Source organism: Ixodes scapularis, unplaced genomic scaffold (genome assembly GCF_016920785.2).
Source record: "Ixodes scapularis isolate PalLabHiFi unplaced genomic scaffold, ASM1692078v2 PGA_scaffold7__128_contigs__length_106722199, whole genome shotgun sequence".
Lineage (NCBI taxonomy): Eukaryota > Metazoa > Arthropoda > Arachnida > Ixodida > Ixodidae > Ixodes > Ixodes scapularis.
Genome location: NW_024609882.1, coordinates 10,332,775 through 10,349,414, shown reverse-complemented (window position 1 = coordinate 10,349,414; position 16,640 = coordinate 10,332,775). Strand labels below are relative to the sequence as shown.

Here is a 16,640-nt window from a genome sequence, read left to right as displayed (position 1 = left end):
ATTATGACGTGACAACATCACGTGACGTCAGGATGTCTGCGCGAAACTTAGCGGAAAAAATAAGGGATATATCCAACAAACTGGCAGTTTTGTCCTGAAGAGCGACACGCGAACAAACTGTCTCGAATGTTGCGTACAGTGCCCCCGTCCTGGACCCTGGAGCCCAACGACACAACGGCCGTGTCCGGCCGCTCGGTTTTCGTCGACTGCCAGGCGAGTGGCGTTCCGCAGCCACACATACGCTGGAAGAGCGCAGCAGGTACGTGCAGTTCTTCTTTCGGGTTTGCCTCAGACTTGTATCATTGCAAGTAATCAAATGACTCTAATCGGTTACTGTTTGGAGTAATTCTGTTGTCCTTTGGATACATTGATTAGGAAGTAATGACAAGAGTAAGCTTATTACATTTGGAAGTACTAAAAGTACTGGTAGCCGTTCTTATTTTTCTGCTCCCTTTTTAATGGCGCACTTGTCGAGTTTCTTACCAACGAATCCCCCGAGCCAAGTCGCCGACAGGAAGATAATTAGGTGATTTTAACTGAATAATAAGCGGTACGAAATAGACGTTTTAAAACCAACTAGAAGTTCTGTCGTTTTGAACATATAAACTAGTCAGAAAACTAACGGTTACTTTTTCTAGTAACGGCGAATTATTTTTCTTCTCACGTAATGGAGTAACGTCATTCTTAGTGAATTCTCGGCCCGCCCGTAGCTGTAAACCCGCTAAACCTTCACAAAAGTACGCTGCAAAGCGGCAGTAGCGTGCGTCTGCCGTCGCCGCGCGTCTAGCGTCACACTCGTTGTGAGACGCTGTGAAACGCGCTCGCGGTGACGCTGACGCGAGCAAGGGCGCGCTGCGTCGATCCGGTGGCGAGGACGCTTGGAGGGGAAAGACGCAGGCCTTGTCTTGTAGGTGGTATACGTAGCGCAAGTTCGTCTGCTTCTTTTGCAGGGGCTGCGGTGACGTCAGAACGCGGAGCTCTGATTGGCTCTGATTAAAAGATAGTGGCTAGACCGCAAAGCAAGCCGCCTTGACGTCTACCCACTATTCTTCCTATCCGAGCCAATCACAGCTCGGCGTTCTGACATAACCGCAACTCCCGCAAAAGAAGCCGACGAACGTGCACTCCGCGTAGGCCTACCTACGTGGCGCAGATACGAGGAACGCGCGCGTTGCAAGCTACCGCTTGTTACTTGAACTAGATTCGTAATGACAGCTTCGTCAATAGGCAAGAGCTTTTCTCCTAGATAAATTCATATTCGTAAACACGCAGCCGACGTAGCTTACACAAAATAATGGGGCGCTTGTGCTTTTCTTTGGGCTAGTAACTTGAACCTCTAAAAAATTCACTGTTTACTCATATGCCAAAACTAACGCTCGTAGCTTCCCTACGGTTGGAGTTTTCAAAATTTTCACACCATATCTGAATATTTCCGACCCGGGATACGAAGTGTCTGCGTCCATATATAGGGTGGCTGAAACAACTAGGTTCAATGTAAAATGGTCCGGAAAAATTGGCGGCTCCGCGTACAAATATAAACTTTTCGTCAAAGGTGCATTTCACAGTTGGGTTTTACCTCACAAATCTTACAGGGCCTAGCTTTCTTTCTGTAAGAAATAGGGCCCAAAATACAGGCAAGGGAAAACTGCGGACGGCGACGCAGACGACCGAAGTGAGTGGTGGGGCGCGTTTGCCGAACTTTCATAATTTTGCTTATAAACGAGAGGTTCCAAGCGTGGCTGCTAAGGAGGCATACAAGCACCTTTTACAGCGGAGCTGTTAAAGGCTAGGTTCCCCAGGATCGTGTCTGTGTATGTCGACACAAATCTACCTGGATAGCTACCACCATCTATAAGCGACGGCGGCAAGCACACAACCAGTATGGTTTCAGCCGTCGCTCGTAGATGGCGGTAACCTTTCCAGCTACAAACGAGGAACGGATAGTTGGGCGTGTTGGTGGGAATTCATGGTAAGAAACAGCGCGAAAAACAGACGGCGACGAAGAAGAAGCACACAGTGTATCGAGTACAGCTCCGCTTGTCTTCCTTTTTCACGAGAGTGGAAAGGCTGAACGATTTTAGTGTCGCGTTGGGTCTACGATAACAAATGAGCGGCAGTATCGCATTCCCTAACTTCACAGCCCAGACGAGCATGAACAAAGGCAACCGTCAGCAAGATACCAAAATACATTATTCCCTACAAGCGTAAAATATAAAAACAACGTGTCGCCTTTCCAGCCATTCATACTATAGTATAATTCAGGAAAGTTCTTTATTATTTGCGGTTTCCCCCATCAGACAAGCCATTTTTAAACCGTGTGCGTTCAAATTCATACTGTATTCTGCGTTCCCCATCGCCAAAATGCCTGGTTCTCATAGTTGCTCCCAACTTCTGCCAACAAGCAGGAGAACTCGCGACTGCGTTTTTCTTACTTTCTAACTGAACATAATCTAAGAATGTACGAGGGAGGAAATCAACCACTATTCACGTGCCTGTCTACCACCCTCTTCCACTTTACTAATAATTCTAAGCACTCATTCAAAATGCAACAAACAGCGAAAAAAAAAAATCGTCGTTTTATGTTGTACACAGTGCCGTGATACCAGAGCCCCTTCCTCGGGAGCAGTCGAGCGTCGGCGGCACTCGCTAAGTGCTCGACGCAATCCACTCCCGGAACCGCTCGGCGGAGTGCGGCTAATTTAGGACGCCGCTATAGCGTGTCGTATCACATCTCATTCTCTATAATCTCGCATACATTTTCCGAAAAGTGCTCCGATGTCCAACGCGTCGTCTGACTAGCGGCGCCACAAACATTTGGCGGCAACTTTCTGAGAAGTTGACTCTATGCGGAGTGCAACTTCGTCTGCTTCTTTTGCAGGGGTTGTGATGACGTCAGAACGTCGAACTCTGATTGGTTCTGAATAAAAGATAGAGGGTAGATCTCAAGGCAGCTTGCTTTGAGGTCTACCCACTATCCTGCAATGGAAGCCAATAAAAATTGGGCGTTTTTCTGACGACACCTTAATTCCTCCGCAAAAAGCAGACGACTTGCTTTCTGCATACATGGCTTACTCTACGGTTCCTAGTATGCGTCTCTGACTGGCGTATTTAGCGTCCTATTCCGTCCATGCATCGAAACTAATCCCCAAGTGGCAACAAATGATCTCACTTACAAAGTCAGTGGTCGCGATCCTGGTGGTTGGTCGTAGAAGTTCCGTCAAGAAGCACCTGCGAACGCGGGTGTCGCTGTAGTCACGGCGTCCCATCTTCTGGTCGCCGAAGCCTCCGTAGACTGCCAAGCTATAGACCGACCTGCAGCGGAACAGGCCTCTGCCACATCCACCAACGCTGCTGTCACACCGCTAGGATCGCGACCGTCGGCAGCATGGCGCTTATATGACGTCATCAGGCGAAAATCGAGGGACCACTTTTTTGAACGCGGTAATACACCCGTGGGAGACGCGTTCCAGGCACCATACTTGCACTGAGACCACAGCGGCGGCCATAGTGGTGGCCTTGGTGCTAAGCGCGTACCTTTCGAACACAGCATTGGCACTCGGCAAGGACAAAAAAGAATGAATCCCTGAAGCGTGAGCAGACTGCTCCAAAAGAACGCCTCTAGAGCCATTATATATGCCGCGCTTCGAGTATCGACATTTCGTTCCCCGGATGTCACGTTGACGCCGCCATTTTTGTTGTCAAGTCCTGAGCCGGCGCAGTTGGGGACGGCTGCGACGAAAAATAGTACCTTATGGGCTTCAGATACTGGGTCGGAAAACTCAGGTAATATCACTTTAACCTGTCGCGGACCAATCTTAACATTTATGGAAAACAATAAAGCTTTACTTGTGATTTTGGATAAAACCTCAGGTAACTGGACATAAGTAATAAGATGACTAAATGTGTCGCTACAACCCAAGAGTCTAGGCGCACCGATGCGCCTCTGCCCTTTGTGGGGTTACTTGCCGTTAAGCCAAGAGCTCGCATTCGAAACACTGAATCGGTTGTAGTTAGTAATTTGCTCTATAGACGTTTTGCTAGCGGGAACGTAGTCTGCACCAAGGGGAACCTGAAGCCTTTACTGAAAAGAGCGTCAGCCAGTGTAGTCCTAGTGATGAGCTGGGGGTTTTAACGTGCACCACGAAGTAGGAATTACTCTAACTCGTGCCGGTAAGATGCCCATTTAGATGAAAACTATCAGAGGGGGTGCCCGAATCCAGGATTTCCCGGGTTTTGCAGCTCGAGAATTTGCTTGGCTTGCTCCTAGGTACGAAAAAAAAGGGTATAAAATGAATTGAGGCGAAAATACGAAACTGGGAAACGTCCTTTTCCGGTCTCGCAGCAACCTGGACTGTCGGCATGAAATACCCCAGCGTTTCAACATGTATGCTCTTTTGTGGGCTTCTCACACAATAGGCAAAAGACACACATGTCCGGATATAAAACTTAATTTTTTTTTTGTTCAACGAGCTCCCGCGAATGAGGAATACACATTTGTCGCTCGAACTACGCCCGCACAGAACCAGGACTTGCTTAGCCATTGTTTTTACTCCCTGCATTGTGATTCTCTCGTGCATCCGCAGTGGGGGAAGGTAAAAATAAAAGTTGACGTCAATAAAAATCAACCGCAGGTGAGGCTTTTCCAAAGCTATTTTCGCCGGACAACTCGCTGCTTTGACCCCTTACCCGTAGCCTTCCCTTTGCTCAAAATCTAGCGCTTGACAAAAGTAGAATTCGCAAACTTTTACGTGCCAAACCAACGAAGGGTATCAGGCACGCCACAGCGGAGGACTGACGATGAATTAAGACCACCAGGAGATCGCGCGAAGATCAACCGAAACATCGACTACGTAGTGCCTTCTCGGCAATAAGCCTCCTCCACATTGCAGGCCCCCCGGCCGGGACTCGAACCCGCCCACTGGAGATCCGTAGGCGTGTGACGGGTAGTAATCATTCTCTTCACCGCGGCTCGCGTGTCTCTCGAATCTCAAGGCAAACGTGTGTAAGTTAAGGCTGCCGAGTGAAAAGAAAAACATCTGCGACTCCCTCTGTTTCAGAGCCCGAGAGCCCGGTGTCTCAGTTCCGCACCATCATCAGCAACTCGCACATCCACATCCTGGTGAACGGCACGCTGAGCATCCGCAGCGTGGAAAGCGCCGACGCCGGCCTGTACCTATGCGAGGCCAGCAACGGCGTCGGCTCCGGCATCAGCCGCGTCCTCCAGCTCAACGTGCGCAGTGAGCCGCCTTCTCTGGCTCTAACCAAGAGACTGCGCGCGCGCCATACCTCCTGGACGAAACGGGACTGAAGTTTTCACGTCGTCCACCGAGGGCCAACGCGGAGCGCGGATCGGGCACTTGCGCTGTGCCAGCGTTAGACTGGGACTTCCGTCAGTGAGAACTCGAGTCCCAGCCAGACACTGGTCAATAATGTTCAATCTACGCTCCGCGCTGGCCTACGGTAGAGGACGTAGGAATTTCAGTACTACGGCCCTGATATTCAGGAGGTGCTGACATGCCCATATCATCATCATCATTATCGTCATCGTCATCATCATAATTATCACCACCACCACCAACATCGTCATACTACTACTAATAATAATATTAATAATAAATTAAGGACGTTCACAAATCACTCTAATCTCAAATTAGAGCGCAGATCTTCAAGAGACATTCATATTAAAAATAGCGCAAAAGAGACGGGACAAAAAGACGAAGAAGCACACAGGACAAACGCTAACTGGCAACTAAACTTTATTGAAAGCTTCCAACTTTGCTATCGCCATGCACGCACTTAGTCTCGTTCAACAGAGACAGGGCGTGCCGCCAAATCCGCACAATCATACCGCCCACCGCCTGTTCCAAAAAGTCAGCAAAACAGCTACATCACCCCGCCGCACAATCCGAACGAGAAAAGAATAGAAAAAACGCCGCGTTAATATTGTCAAGTTAGATAGTGTTAATGAAACTTTTACAAGCTTTTACAATATCTTCAAGAGGACAAGGGAGGGTACGGAGAGGAGGGTATGCCCCTCCTCCATATCCTCCCTTCATTCTCTCCTCCTACCGTCCTCCTTTCCTCCTGATCATCCTCATCTACTCCTCTCCTCTATCCCCTCCTGCTCTCCTCCTCATCCCCTCCTTTTCTCCGAATCCTTCTCCTCTCCTCCTCCTTCCGTCCTCCTCCCCTCCTTTCCTCCTCACCTCCTCCTCGCCTCCTATCCCTTCCTCCTCTCCTCCTGATCCCCGCCTCTTCTCCTCCCCTTAAGGCAACCACCACTGACGCCGACTTCATCACCAACTCAGTGGGCCGTCAGATGCTGTACAACGTTGCCTGGTGCTTGACACGACTCCCGATTCAATCACAGGCACTCTTGCCATGTCACGTTGCGGAAGAAATGCACCTCGCTGACGTGTTCTACAGCTCGTGTAGTTGGTACTTGTTCTTAAAGTGGCTTGCTGCACCATCACTTACGTACTTCACATGATGATACCCAAATTGGATTTTACGATTCTACAATCCGTTGTCTTATAAACTAATTTACAGACATTCTCGTTCAATCGCCACTCTTTTTCTTTTTTTTTTTATGTATCTTTATTTTCTACGCGTGGGGCGGCCTTCCACGGTGGTGGATCCATTGGCGCTCACAGGCGGCGAAGGTTCAGGTTCCGCCCCGCCCTACCTCCTACATCGTGTTATCGCCAAGGTTGTACGCTGATCTGTTTGCAAAGTCGCTCCGGTGGCTTCCTGTACATCGCATAGATGAAGACGCTATACGTCGGCTGTTGAAACAGGCGCAGCGAAGCATGTTACAGGATTGCGCACCTCGACCGCTTTGGCCAATGGGCATTTTTGGGTCGGTTGTACGAAAATGTATTAAGAATTATCCCTTCAAAACTAGAGTCCGCCTCTGTGCTCTTAGTTTGTCGTTTCCTGACCACCCAGTAGCATTTTTGCGCTTTTTGGTAATAATGAAATTGTGAAGAACTAGGGTATGCACGCCCCATTTATGGCAACCGCATTAGTGTCGATTAGGCCGTATTTCTCGCTTTATAACTTTGAAGCGACACAAATAATGCATTATGTTTTTGTAGACTTTGTTAGTACATATCATAAAATTTAATTTTAGAGAGTTTAAAGAAATATTAAAGATTTTTTTTTAAATGATTTAAAAAAAATGCCTTTTTAGTTAAATGCCCCTGTGTGAGCAATTCTTGTAAATTTTTCCCGCCAACCAGGACAACAATATTTCACGCAAAGATAAAATACATAGAGGGCAACACACTGGCAGAGTTTGAAGACCTTAGTTTTTATAGATACGGAGAACAATATTCTTTAATCCAGAGCGTTATTGCTCAATGTGCCGTCTTTGCAATTTTTGTTTCTCATAATAACAACCATAACACTCGGGGATTAATACTTTTTCGCAATTCTTCCCATGCCTAATGTGTCAGTGAATATTTCTACACCCGTAGTCAGAACAGTTTTTTGAGGGAAGCCGCCTGAAATGTCAACATTGCGTGATACGCAAAACCCGCACGTCACTGAGGGGTGCCTACAAATTTTTTTCGGGAAGAAAAAAATTATTTGGAAAAACAATGATTGGTTTTATTCTTCTGGACATAAAGCCATCAAAATGTTTTTTTTTTCTTCATCAAAGTGAAAAATAGCCACCGGGTATGGCTGTTCGATCTTCTCCGAAAACGCCCTGCTTTGAGTGTTATGAGTGCTACGTTGAAGACATAAACTTGATATGGACATTCACTGATATTACAAGTCTCTCCTCCGGAAGTTAATCCCTTTTGGGGCAAGAATTGCATGTCCTAATTCGTGATCTGGAAAAATAGTTAAGTATTTACGAAGCAGTGTTCTTGAATGTTTCAATAAGTCAATGTTAAAATCTCCCCCAAGACGTGTTATCAGGCAAGTTTTGGAAACATTCTCGCAGTTCGAAAAGGAAATCAAAAACATCTTCGAAAGGCGGCATATAGAAGGCTAGCAACTACAAATCATTGACTCAGTTAAGTATAGGAACAGATATGGATTCATATGAGCGGAACGAAAGCTTTACCTCCGAAAAAGGCAAATCATCCTTTAAATATACCGCAATAGTGCCCCCAGTTTTCTGTCAGGCGTATAAAAGTTTATATTAAATCCCGGAAAAACTAAAAGTGGCTTCCATCTGTATCATAGATTTTAATTTCAATCAGCACGAATACATCAACGATAAAACGCACTGAATCAATGAATATAGCCGAAATTCACCCGAGTGCTTTCGAATGATTCGGAAAATAACATGTAATAAAGTGAATTTATTGCATGTCCTTGCGGTGAAAGTGTCTCTACAAGATTCTAGTTTATTTTTTTTTTAGCTTAAACAAAACTGTTCATAGACGCTATATTTGCGCCAGTGCATTGATGCTCGTGATGAGAAAAAAAGAACCCTGGCTCTATTTCGAGATAATATTTTTCCACGGCGGACCCATACAAACTTGTAACTCTTTTCCTTTCCTCTTGTTCGCGCCATTCAAAAGAGCTTCCTGTTGCGCTCCGCTATTATTAAAGTATATCCTATGCTAGGACTCGTTCTGACACAATAAGCCCAGGTGTCCGCGGCAAGATATTCAACGTTTTCTTTGGCAGATTGTGGGGAAACTACTCAGGATGATGTTGCTGCAGCTGTTGCTGCTGATGATGATGGTGATGATAATAATAATAATAATAATAATAATAATAATAATAATAATAATAAGAATAGTCGGAGAGAAAATATTATCACTATCGAAGGAGCGATGGACAGCTAGAAACAATTGCGGGCTTGGGTGCCTCGGGTCTTAACGGAACAAGAGCCTGTCTCAACAGAGGGTGTCAACATTATCTTTCTTGTAAATACGTCCGTAGAACCGTGGAACCAGTTTTGAGAGTGACACGCAACGTTGCGAGAGGGAGAGGCGCTATCGCTTAATTTCAGGAAGTGATCCACATTTGTTACTTGCTGCTCTCGTCAAGCTCTTGCACTTTCGTGTTTTCATTGAGAGCCTCCAAGTAAAAACTGCATTTTAGAGTTCCTGAAATTGTTTTTATACTCTTAGACTTCAAGTATCGTAATATAGTTTTGGTATTGGGACAGAGCATTCAGGAAAGCCAGAGGTGTCGACGAAAACCTACGTTGTTTCAACGGTCATTCATCTCAGGACATCACCTTTCAAAGTCGCTGAGGCGAGTTTTGGGTGTCCATGCAAACAATCAAAATAAATATTAAAGGACAACTCAGGTTGAAAACGAAACCATACTTAATTACTGGTATTTCTTCTGTGGCACGAAATTATGATCGCAGCCGACAGTGATCAATTGTTGTATTCCTGTTTTATAGCGGCATAGAGGCCTCGTCAGACCATCTGGTAGTTTATATTAATGCTGCAGACAAAATTTATTGTCTAAAGAAACTGTAAAAAAAAATATTACGTGGAAGTGATGCCGCGTGCTCCCCTGAAACCGATTTCAAAGATGCGATCAGCTGTTCTTTAGCAGGTGGCAAGCGGGCTAGCTGTTAGTCAAGCAACACTGGGGCAGAACCCCTGTGACGCCACGTCGCGTTGGAGCTGCGGTTGATTGGTTGTACCGCGTATCGCAGCATGACGTTGACGTCATGTCGCGGCCGCGCGGCTGATGATCAGTGTTGCAATCCCTCTAGCAGATAGTTTCGGTTTTGCCGTAGACGCCCGCAACCAAACTTTGAGTCGCGATATTGTTAAAACTACATGCAATATAGAAATAAATCATAGCTTATTATTGAGGGACAATGCTTTAGCTGAAAAAAGTCGTAATCTCAAATTCAGAAATATTGACCGGACCTGCCCTTTAAGTGAAGCAAAATGGCCGTGGGGCTTTATATTTTCTCTACGTAAACAAAACAATATAATCTTGTAGTGGCTGCCGCATGCAGGAACCAATTTCTTGGTATCAAAAGACAATCATTACGGTACACAATACAAAAGGCACGGAAGATTTAAATCCGACAAATATGTAAACCGTACCCTCGGCATATTTCCCAGAATGACGCTCAAAGGGGCAGACGCTGTGCAGCGCGTTCAATTTGTGAGGACGGAAGAGATGGTGCGACCGACTCCGAGGTTAGGTGAAAACGTTCTGTTTATTCTCTCGTCCTGCCGGGCTCGTATCGACGAGCAACGTCGTCGTTTGATGTGTGGTGAGGCAGAAAAAAATCAGCTGCAAATTCCATCGTACGGTCCCAAGACATGAGCCCGGGATCGATCAAAAAGAAGGCAAAGCCTGTTGGTGGTGAATGTTTTGTTTTGATTCGCTTCTTTCAGGCGCTCCCAGATTCACGGCCAAGTTCACCACGGTGGCCGTGAAGCGAGGGGAGACAGCGGAGGTGTCCTGCCCAGCGCAGGGGGACCTCCCGATTCGCTTTCATTGGCTCAAGAACAACCTTCCGCTCAACATCCTCAAGGAGCACAGGTGAACAAACCGACATCGATGAAGCAGCCTCGGGCGTGTACCCACACCCACCTCAACTATTTTACACTCTCTTGTTACATTCACCTAAGCACTACGTCGATAAGAGAAATCAATTGTGGCGCATATTGGTTGTGTTGCAGTATAAAAGGGCCTTTTACGAGGTTGCCTATCCGCGCGGCCATTTTCGGAGGCGCTTACGGGACTGTGTCAAGAGTGGGTAACTGTGTGTAGCCGAAGACAGTCCGGCGTTACGATAGCAACGCATCGCAATTTTGTTCTGCAATGCTTGTAACAACATGATAAGCGTAATGCTTAGTTAAAATATTCGTTATATCGTCGAAATAGTTTTTTTTTTTTTATTTTCCGTTAAATGGAGCCGAAAGTTTCGGAAAGGGGCAATTACTTTTTTTTTTCTTGGGAGCTTAAAATAAAACCCGCACTACAAGGAACCTACGTTTAGGTACTTTCTACACTTTTTGGCTGGAATGGTTTAGGGCGTTTCAAGTAAAATCAGGATCGTAGTTAACTTCACCCTTAAAGTGTCGAGTCTAACTTCTCGTCAGGTTGCTAAGAACCGGGTCTATTCAATGATCAATTCATGTGCTTCGCGTACAAAACAGTGATTTAGGTTCTGCAACTTTCACAAGTTGAGATAGAGTCCACGTAAGGAGATGTCGTCTTCCATATGGAGCTATTAACTCTTCACCCGGGTATATCTTTTCACCATCCGCTCTTCAGGTACTCGCGAATGGAGGACCGCAGCGATGACGTCACGGTCTCAAAGATTACCATCCAATCAGCAGAGAGGTCGGACAACGCCGTGTTCTCCTGTCAGGCAGCCAACGAGTTTGGCGAAGACTCGACCAATGTACAGCTCACCGTGCAGGGTAAGCTAACGATCGCGGCGTGATTCGACGCGTTATGGGCCTCGTCTAGGCGTGTACTAACAAACTTCGAAACACAGGAACCGATAATATCAGAGGGCTTTTTTTTTATTATTTCAGATTGATGAAATATGCTTAACACACACTCGACCTAACCAAGTTTTGATAGCTAACTTATTCCGGGAAAGAGCCAATCGAGGCAGCGAGAGTGCAGGAAAAAAAAAAAAAGAGAAACTCCTAAAACTATCAAACGACGGAAAGCGTGATCACTACACTTCGGTTACCGTAATGCAATTACCGGCTGATTCAATTATTCGTTTTCAACATTCTTCCTTGTGTTCTTCGCTAAAAGTTTTGATTAGAACGCTCAATCACCATGTTTTATTTCTGGTTTTCATTTTACTCCAGATTTTTTCACTCGGGAGGATCTTTTTTTTTTTTTTTTTTTTTTTAATACTCTTGTCACAGTGTGTGTTATCATTAAAACGTTTTTTTTTTTTTTTTGGTAACGAGATTCAGGTTTGATTTTCGCGTTTGTCTCGCAACCGCGTTGTTTCAAGAGCCCCTTGTTTTCACGTCACCGCTAATTAGAGAAACAGAGAACGCAATTAAGAATTCCCCGCGAAACAAGATTACGGGACGCGCGAACCGGGAAGCGGAGTGAAAAAAGAAGGACATTATTATTCCTATTGCCCCGGGTGACTTTCGCTGTTTCTTTTTTCCTCTCTTTTTATATTCCTCTCTTTGTAGAACACCTCTTTCTTTTTTTTTTCTCCCTTGTGACAAGGCACAGTTTCTCGCCGACAAGTAACAGGAACGCGCGATATTTGCTTTCTTCTGTGTCTCGTCGGCTGCTGCCGTTTCGCCTTTTCTCTCGTCATTCTGGGAGTAGCTCTCTGCACAATGGCTGATTGTACCAAAACGAAATGAGAAACAAAAATGGCGCTGAAGGGGGAGGAAGTTTTTCAACGTGAGAGGGTACTACACGAAAAGAAAAAAAACGTAGGGCGTAAGTTGTGACTAGAAAAGGAAAGACGACAAGAGAAAATTAAACGGTAGGGCAACGGTAATGTCACCATGTTAGACTATAGAGACTGCAGAACATTCACACCCTCCCTCCCCCCCCCCCCCCCCGCCCCACCTTTTTTTCTCCCATCACCTTCCTCCTCCCAACATTTCTCTCTTTCCCCTAAGAAAAAAAGTGATGACAGTTTAGCTCGACGCGCACAGCCTCGGACAAGCAAATTTGAAATGACAAATCGTGGCTGCCGTTGGCGCATCTGTTTGGTGAGAAGTGGAACCATAAGCGTGAAGAAGCATCTGAGCGAGGATCTCGGCCAGTAGTTACTTCAAACACTGCGGAGAACTACACGTAAAAATTCAATTAAAACAAATAACTCTATATGCTTTTAAATATTTAGGCCCTTTGGGATATTTTTTAAACATGTATTGTTATTGAAAACTCGTGCTTGCACTTTGAACTCGTGCTTGCGCTTCAAAGCGTGTGTGCAAAGAGTAGCATCGGGAATCTTAAAACAACTACTCAGCACTTTGGCCACACCAGGGACTTCGAGGAAAAGCGCTGGCTTGACGGGGTCCAGTGCCGGCCAAGCTACCCGCAATCTAATGGAAGAGGATTGCGGAGAAGGCGCAGGGTAACCGAGTTTTTAGGTTGCATGTTAAAAGGTCACCAGGGCCCGTTTTCTCGAACGCGAACCGTGGTTTAAAGTTAACTATTGTCCCTAGAAGGGGGAATTCCAGGTCACGTGACTGGGAGAGCAGGGGCGCCGAGGGAGGAGCAGTACCTAGAAGCAAAATGGCCGCGGCGTCGCTTAATGAGGGCTAATAGTTCTGCTTGGTTCTGCTGAACATTCATTTCGATCTGGCTGTTATATTAATGACCCACCATCAACCTATTAGCACGTCAAGCAAAGCGATAGTTCAGAGGGACTACTAAACTAACCGACGGCAGCATTCCGCGAACGCATCACTCTTCAGCAGTCCAGGGGGGCTATGTTGCGCTTTTTGCACTCCCAGGAGACTAGGGAGAGGGAAGTGACGTCAACGACACAGCACACGCAGATTGGGTGTTGACAGAAGAAAACGAAATCAACACCCAATCTGCGCTTGCTGTGTCGTTGACGTCACTTCCCTCTCCCTAGTCTCCTGGGAGTGCAAAAAGCGCAACATAGCCCCCCGGGATCCAAGACTAATGACGGTACATAAGCCTTGCAAGTGTTGTTATGGTGAGTAAAAAAATGTTTTGCGAACGAGTGTTGGTACATATTTATACTAAGACGTTTAATTTGTTACACTATGCACGCCAACTCGTGAGCAGCGATTATTTTGCGGAGAAATGGGGTTATTCTCAATAAAGTCTTCGTTCCGGGTGAACAGCTGAGACATTGTACTGTTCTTTTTTTGTTCACAGTGCGCCGTCAGTATGCCGACAGCATTGAGCTTTCTACATATCCCCAGTGGCCAGCAATTCAACGGTGACGAGAAGCTTACCTTCTCGTCACCGGTGAATCGGTTGGGCAAACGGAAGAGAGGGCAGACAGTTGAGATCAGCAGGAATCGCAGAAACGTGCGTCGCAAGGAACGAAAACGAGACTACAGCACCGGCGTTGCCGGACTGGAAGAAACACGGGAAAATTATGCGTTGTTTATGGCGAAACATATTGAAGGAAATGTTTTTTACATTTTCGAATATTCGTCGACAAACTCTAGCATAGTAGCTAAAATTTCTTCGTACCATCGGAAGCAAATAAATTGGTCTTCAAGTACAACATTACTATATTTTGACTTAAAATACCATACTAGATCGATGACAACCAGCGGAAAAAAAGATAAACAAAATGACTGGCTTGTTTCACGATAGATGGCGCATCTTATTGCCCAATCAAAAATAATTATTGTTGTTCTCTATCCAGCCGTTTATTACAGTACCTAGGTACTTTTCCCTTCCTAGGCACCGTGGTTTACCAAAATGGGCTTACCATCGCTTCGAGAAAACCGGCCCAGGGAGTCGAAATTAATTATCAGGCTTTTGCTGGGGTTTGCCAGTTGCCCGCCGTTGGTCGAGCATGTAAAACCAACAAATTTGTTTTGATTAGTCAGAACATAGGTAATCAAAATACACCGTTCATTCTGCGCTTCTTATCACGGCTTTAAGCAGCCTGATTGGCAAAAACATTCGTATAAGTTGCGTACCAAGAGGGTTCAGTTTTACCTAAGGTTTTGAAAGGGTTAGGGCACAGTGCCGTGGCTGTTGAAGGCTTCGTTGCGTTGGCTATACCGCGCGCTAAAGACCTTCTGTCGCGCTTATTTCGCGCGCAATAGACCGATCTCACCAGCTAGTTTGAGTACGCCACCGCTGCCGCCATGCATCGTGGGAGCTGTAGTTTTTCTGCACGCGCGACAACCCTGCTGGAAGTCTATGCGAGCAGAGCACGAGGCGGCATGAGCAGTTTCGTGAACTGGCGTCTGCCTCCTACAAACTACAGTTATGGCGGCGTCACGCATGCGTGGAACGCTTGGTGAGATCGATCCATTAAGCTCCTCATAGCTTCTCCAACCTATATAACACTCCGCCCGTTCACAGGAAGGATCAAGGTAACCTAGACGACGCTCAACATAAAATTGGGCCAATATTCACAAAACTGTACTTCTAAGGATAACAAAAAAAATATATTTTATGCACATACAGTTAACGGGTCTCCTTTGAAAGCAGCACATACCTACAAATACTTGGGTTTAACTATTGAAAATAATTTTGAATTGAGAGTCATGTCCACAATATATAATGTTCTGCTCAACGTACACTAGGATATTGAAAAAAAATTAAGAATGCAACTACCAGCGCCAAGCTGGTGGTCTACAAAACAGTCATACGTCTACTATTAGAGTACGCAAATGTAATATGGAACCCCGAACCAGAAAAATCACATTCACAAATTGGAGAATGTACAGATACTTGCAGCTCGGTATACTCTATCGGGAGGCAAAACGAACAAACTTCATTACTGGCCTGTTAAGACGACTAAACCTTTTACCTCTTTTCGACCGGCGCAGGAATGCCAGACTCAAGTAAAGGATGTCACACAAGAAAATTTACATGGTCTCTTTTACCGCAAAAATAAACTACGTATCACCGAACGCTCATTCTCCGCCCAAAGGTAGAACTAGAGGTCACAACCAGATGCCAAAGTTTCAGCCCGATTTGATAACTTAATCGAAAGTTATAAATGATTTTCTGAAAACTTCAATGGGAAAATGGGGGCGGGCGGAGTTTTCGAATACACGGGGCTCTATGGGGGCACCAGAAACCGAAAACGGACAAAAATGGGCTCCATTTTTCCATTGAAATTTTTAGAAAATCATTTATAACTTTCGATTAAGTTATCAAATCGGGCTGAAACTTTGGCATCTGGTTGTGACCTCTAGTTCTACCTTTGGGCGGAGAATGAGCGTTCGGTGATGCGCAGTTTATGTTTGCGGTAAAAAGAACGTGTACATTTTTTTTTGTGACATCCTTTACTTGAGTCTGGCATTCCTGCTCCGGTCGAAAAGAGGTAAAAGGTTTAGTCGTCGTAACAGGCCAGTAATGAAGTGCGACATTGCCCACAGAACACAATATGTACCATGCATGACAGGAGCGGTTTACAACATTCCCCTTTCATGCGGGAACTGCTACATCGGCCAGACGGGCCGATGCATTAACGACAGAGCCCGCGAGCACGCAGCATCCCTTAAAGGAACGTCGGCAGGGCATCTTGCAGCTCATTGCAGGACTTGCCACTGCAGTGCAGCGTTCAAGCACATAACCATCCTAGCCAGTAATAACAATACTCATGTGCGCGAGATGCTCGAGGCGCTTGCTATCGAAGAACAAGCGAGTGGGTGCGTCAGCACCCCGTCCATCACTATTCACAAAAAGGAGAGACAATATCTACGGTGCGTCACGGTCCAGAAAATGGCAGTATGAGCTTGTGGCGGGTGAATTTAAAATATTAGTTTAGGTTTAGGTAATGTGAAAATTTTGTAAACATACACATGCATTATTATATTAGTATAATAGGATTTAATATGTAATAATTTTTGTTGGTGTCTGAAAACACGCAAGGAAAAAGAAGTTCCCACTAAATAATCGTTGGTAGTCAGCTGTCTATTCTCTCCTGTCTCAATTTCTCTATATCTTCCCCTGGTTCAAGCTGTCAAATATATATACACTTATAACTTTCGATTACGTTATCGGATCGGGCTGAAACT

General features: G+C 45.6%; 1 protein-coding gene across 1 annotated transcript in view; it reads left to right on the top strand.

The window, feature by feature from the left end:
* Nucleotides 1-16,640, top strand: part of LOC115319221 (Down syndrome cell adhesion molecule) — an 87,532-nt gene that overhangs the window by 27,336 nt on the left and 43,556 nt on the right. Inside the window, exons 7-10 of the mRNA XM_040504691.2 lie at nucleotides 140-259; nucleotides 5,058-5,237; nucleotides 10,338-10,485; nucleotides 11,224-11,372. Of these exons, the coding sequence (XP_040360625.2) occupies nucleotides 140-259; nucleotides 5,058-5,237; nucleotides 10,338-10,485; nucleotides 11,224-11,372 (597 nt within the window). The remainder of the gene's footprint in view (nucleotides 1-139; nucleotides 260-5,057; nucleotides 5,238-10,337; nucleotides 10,486-11,223; nucleotides 11,373-16,640) is intronic.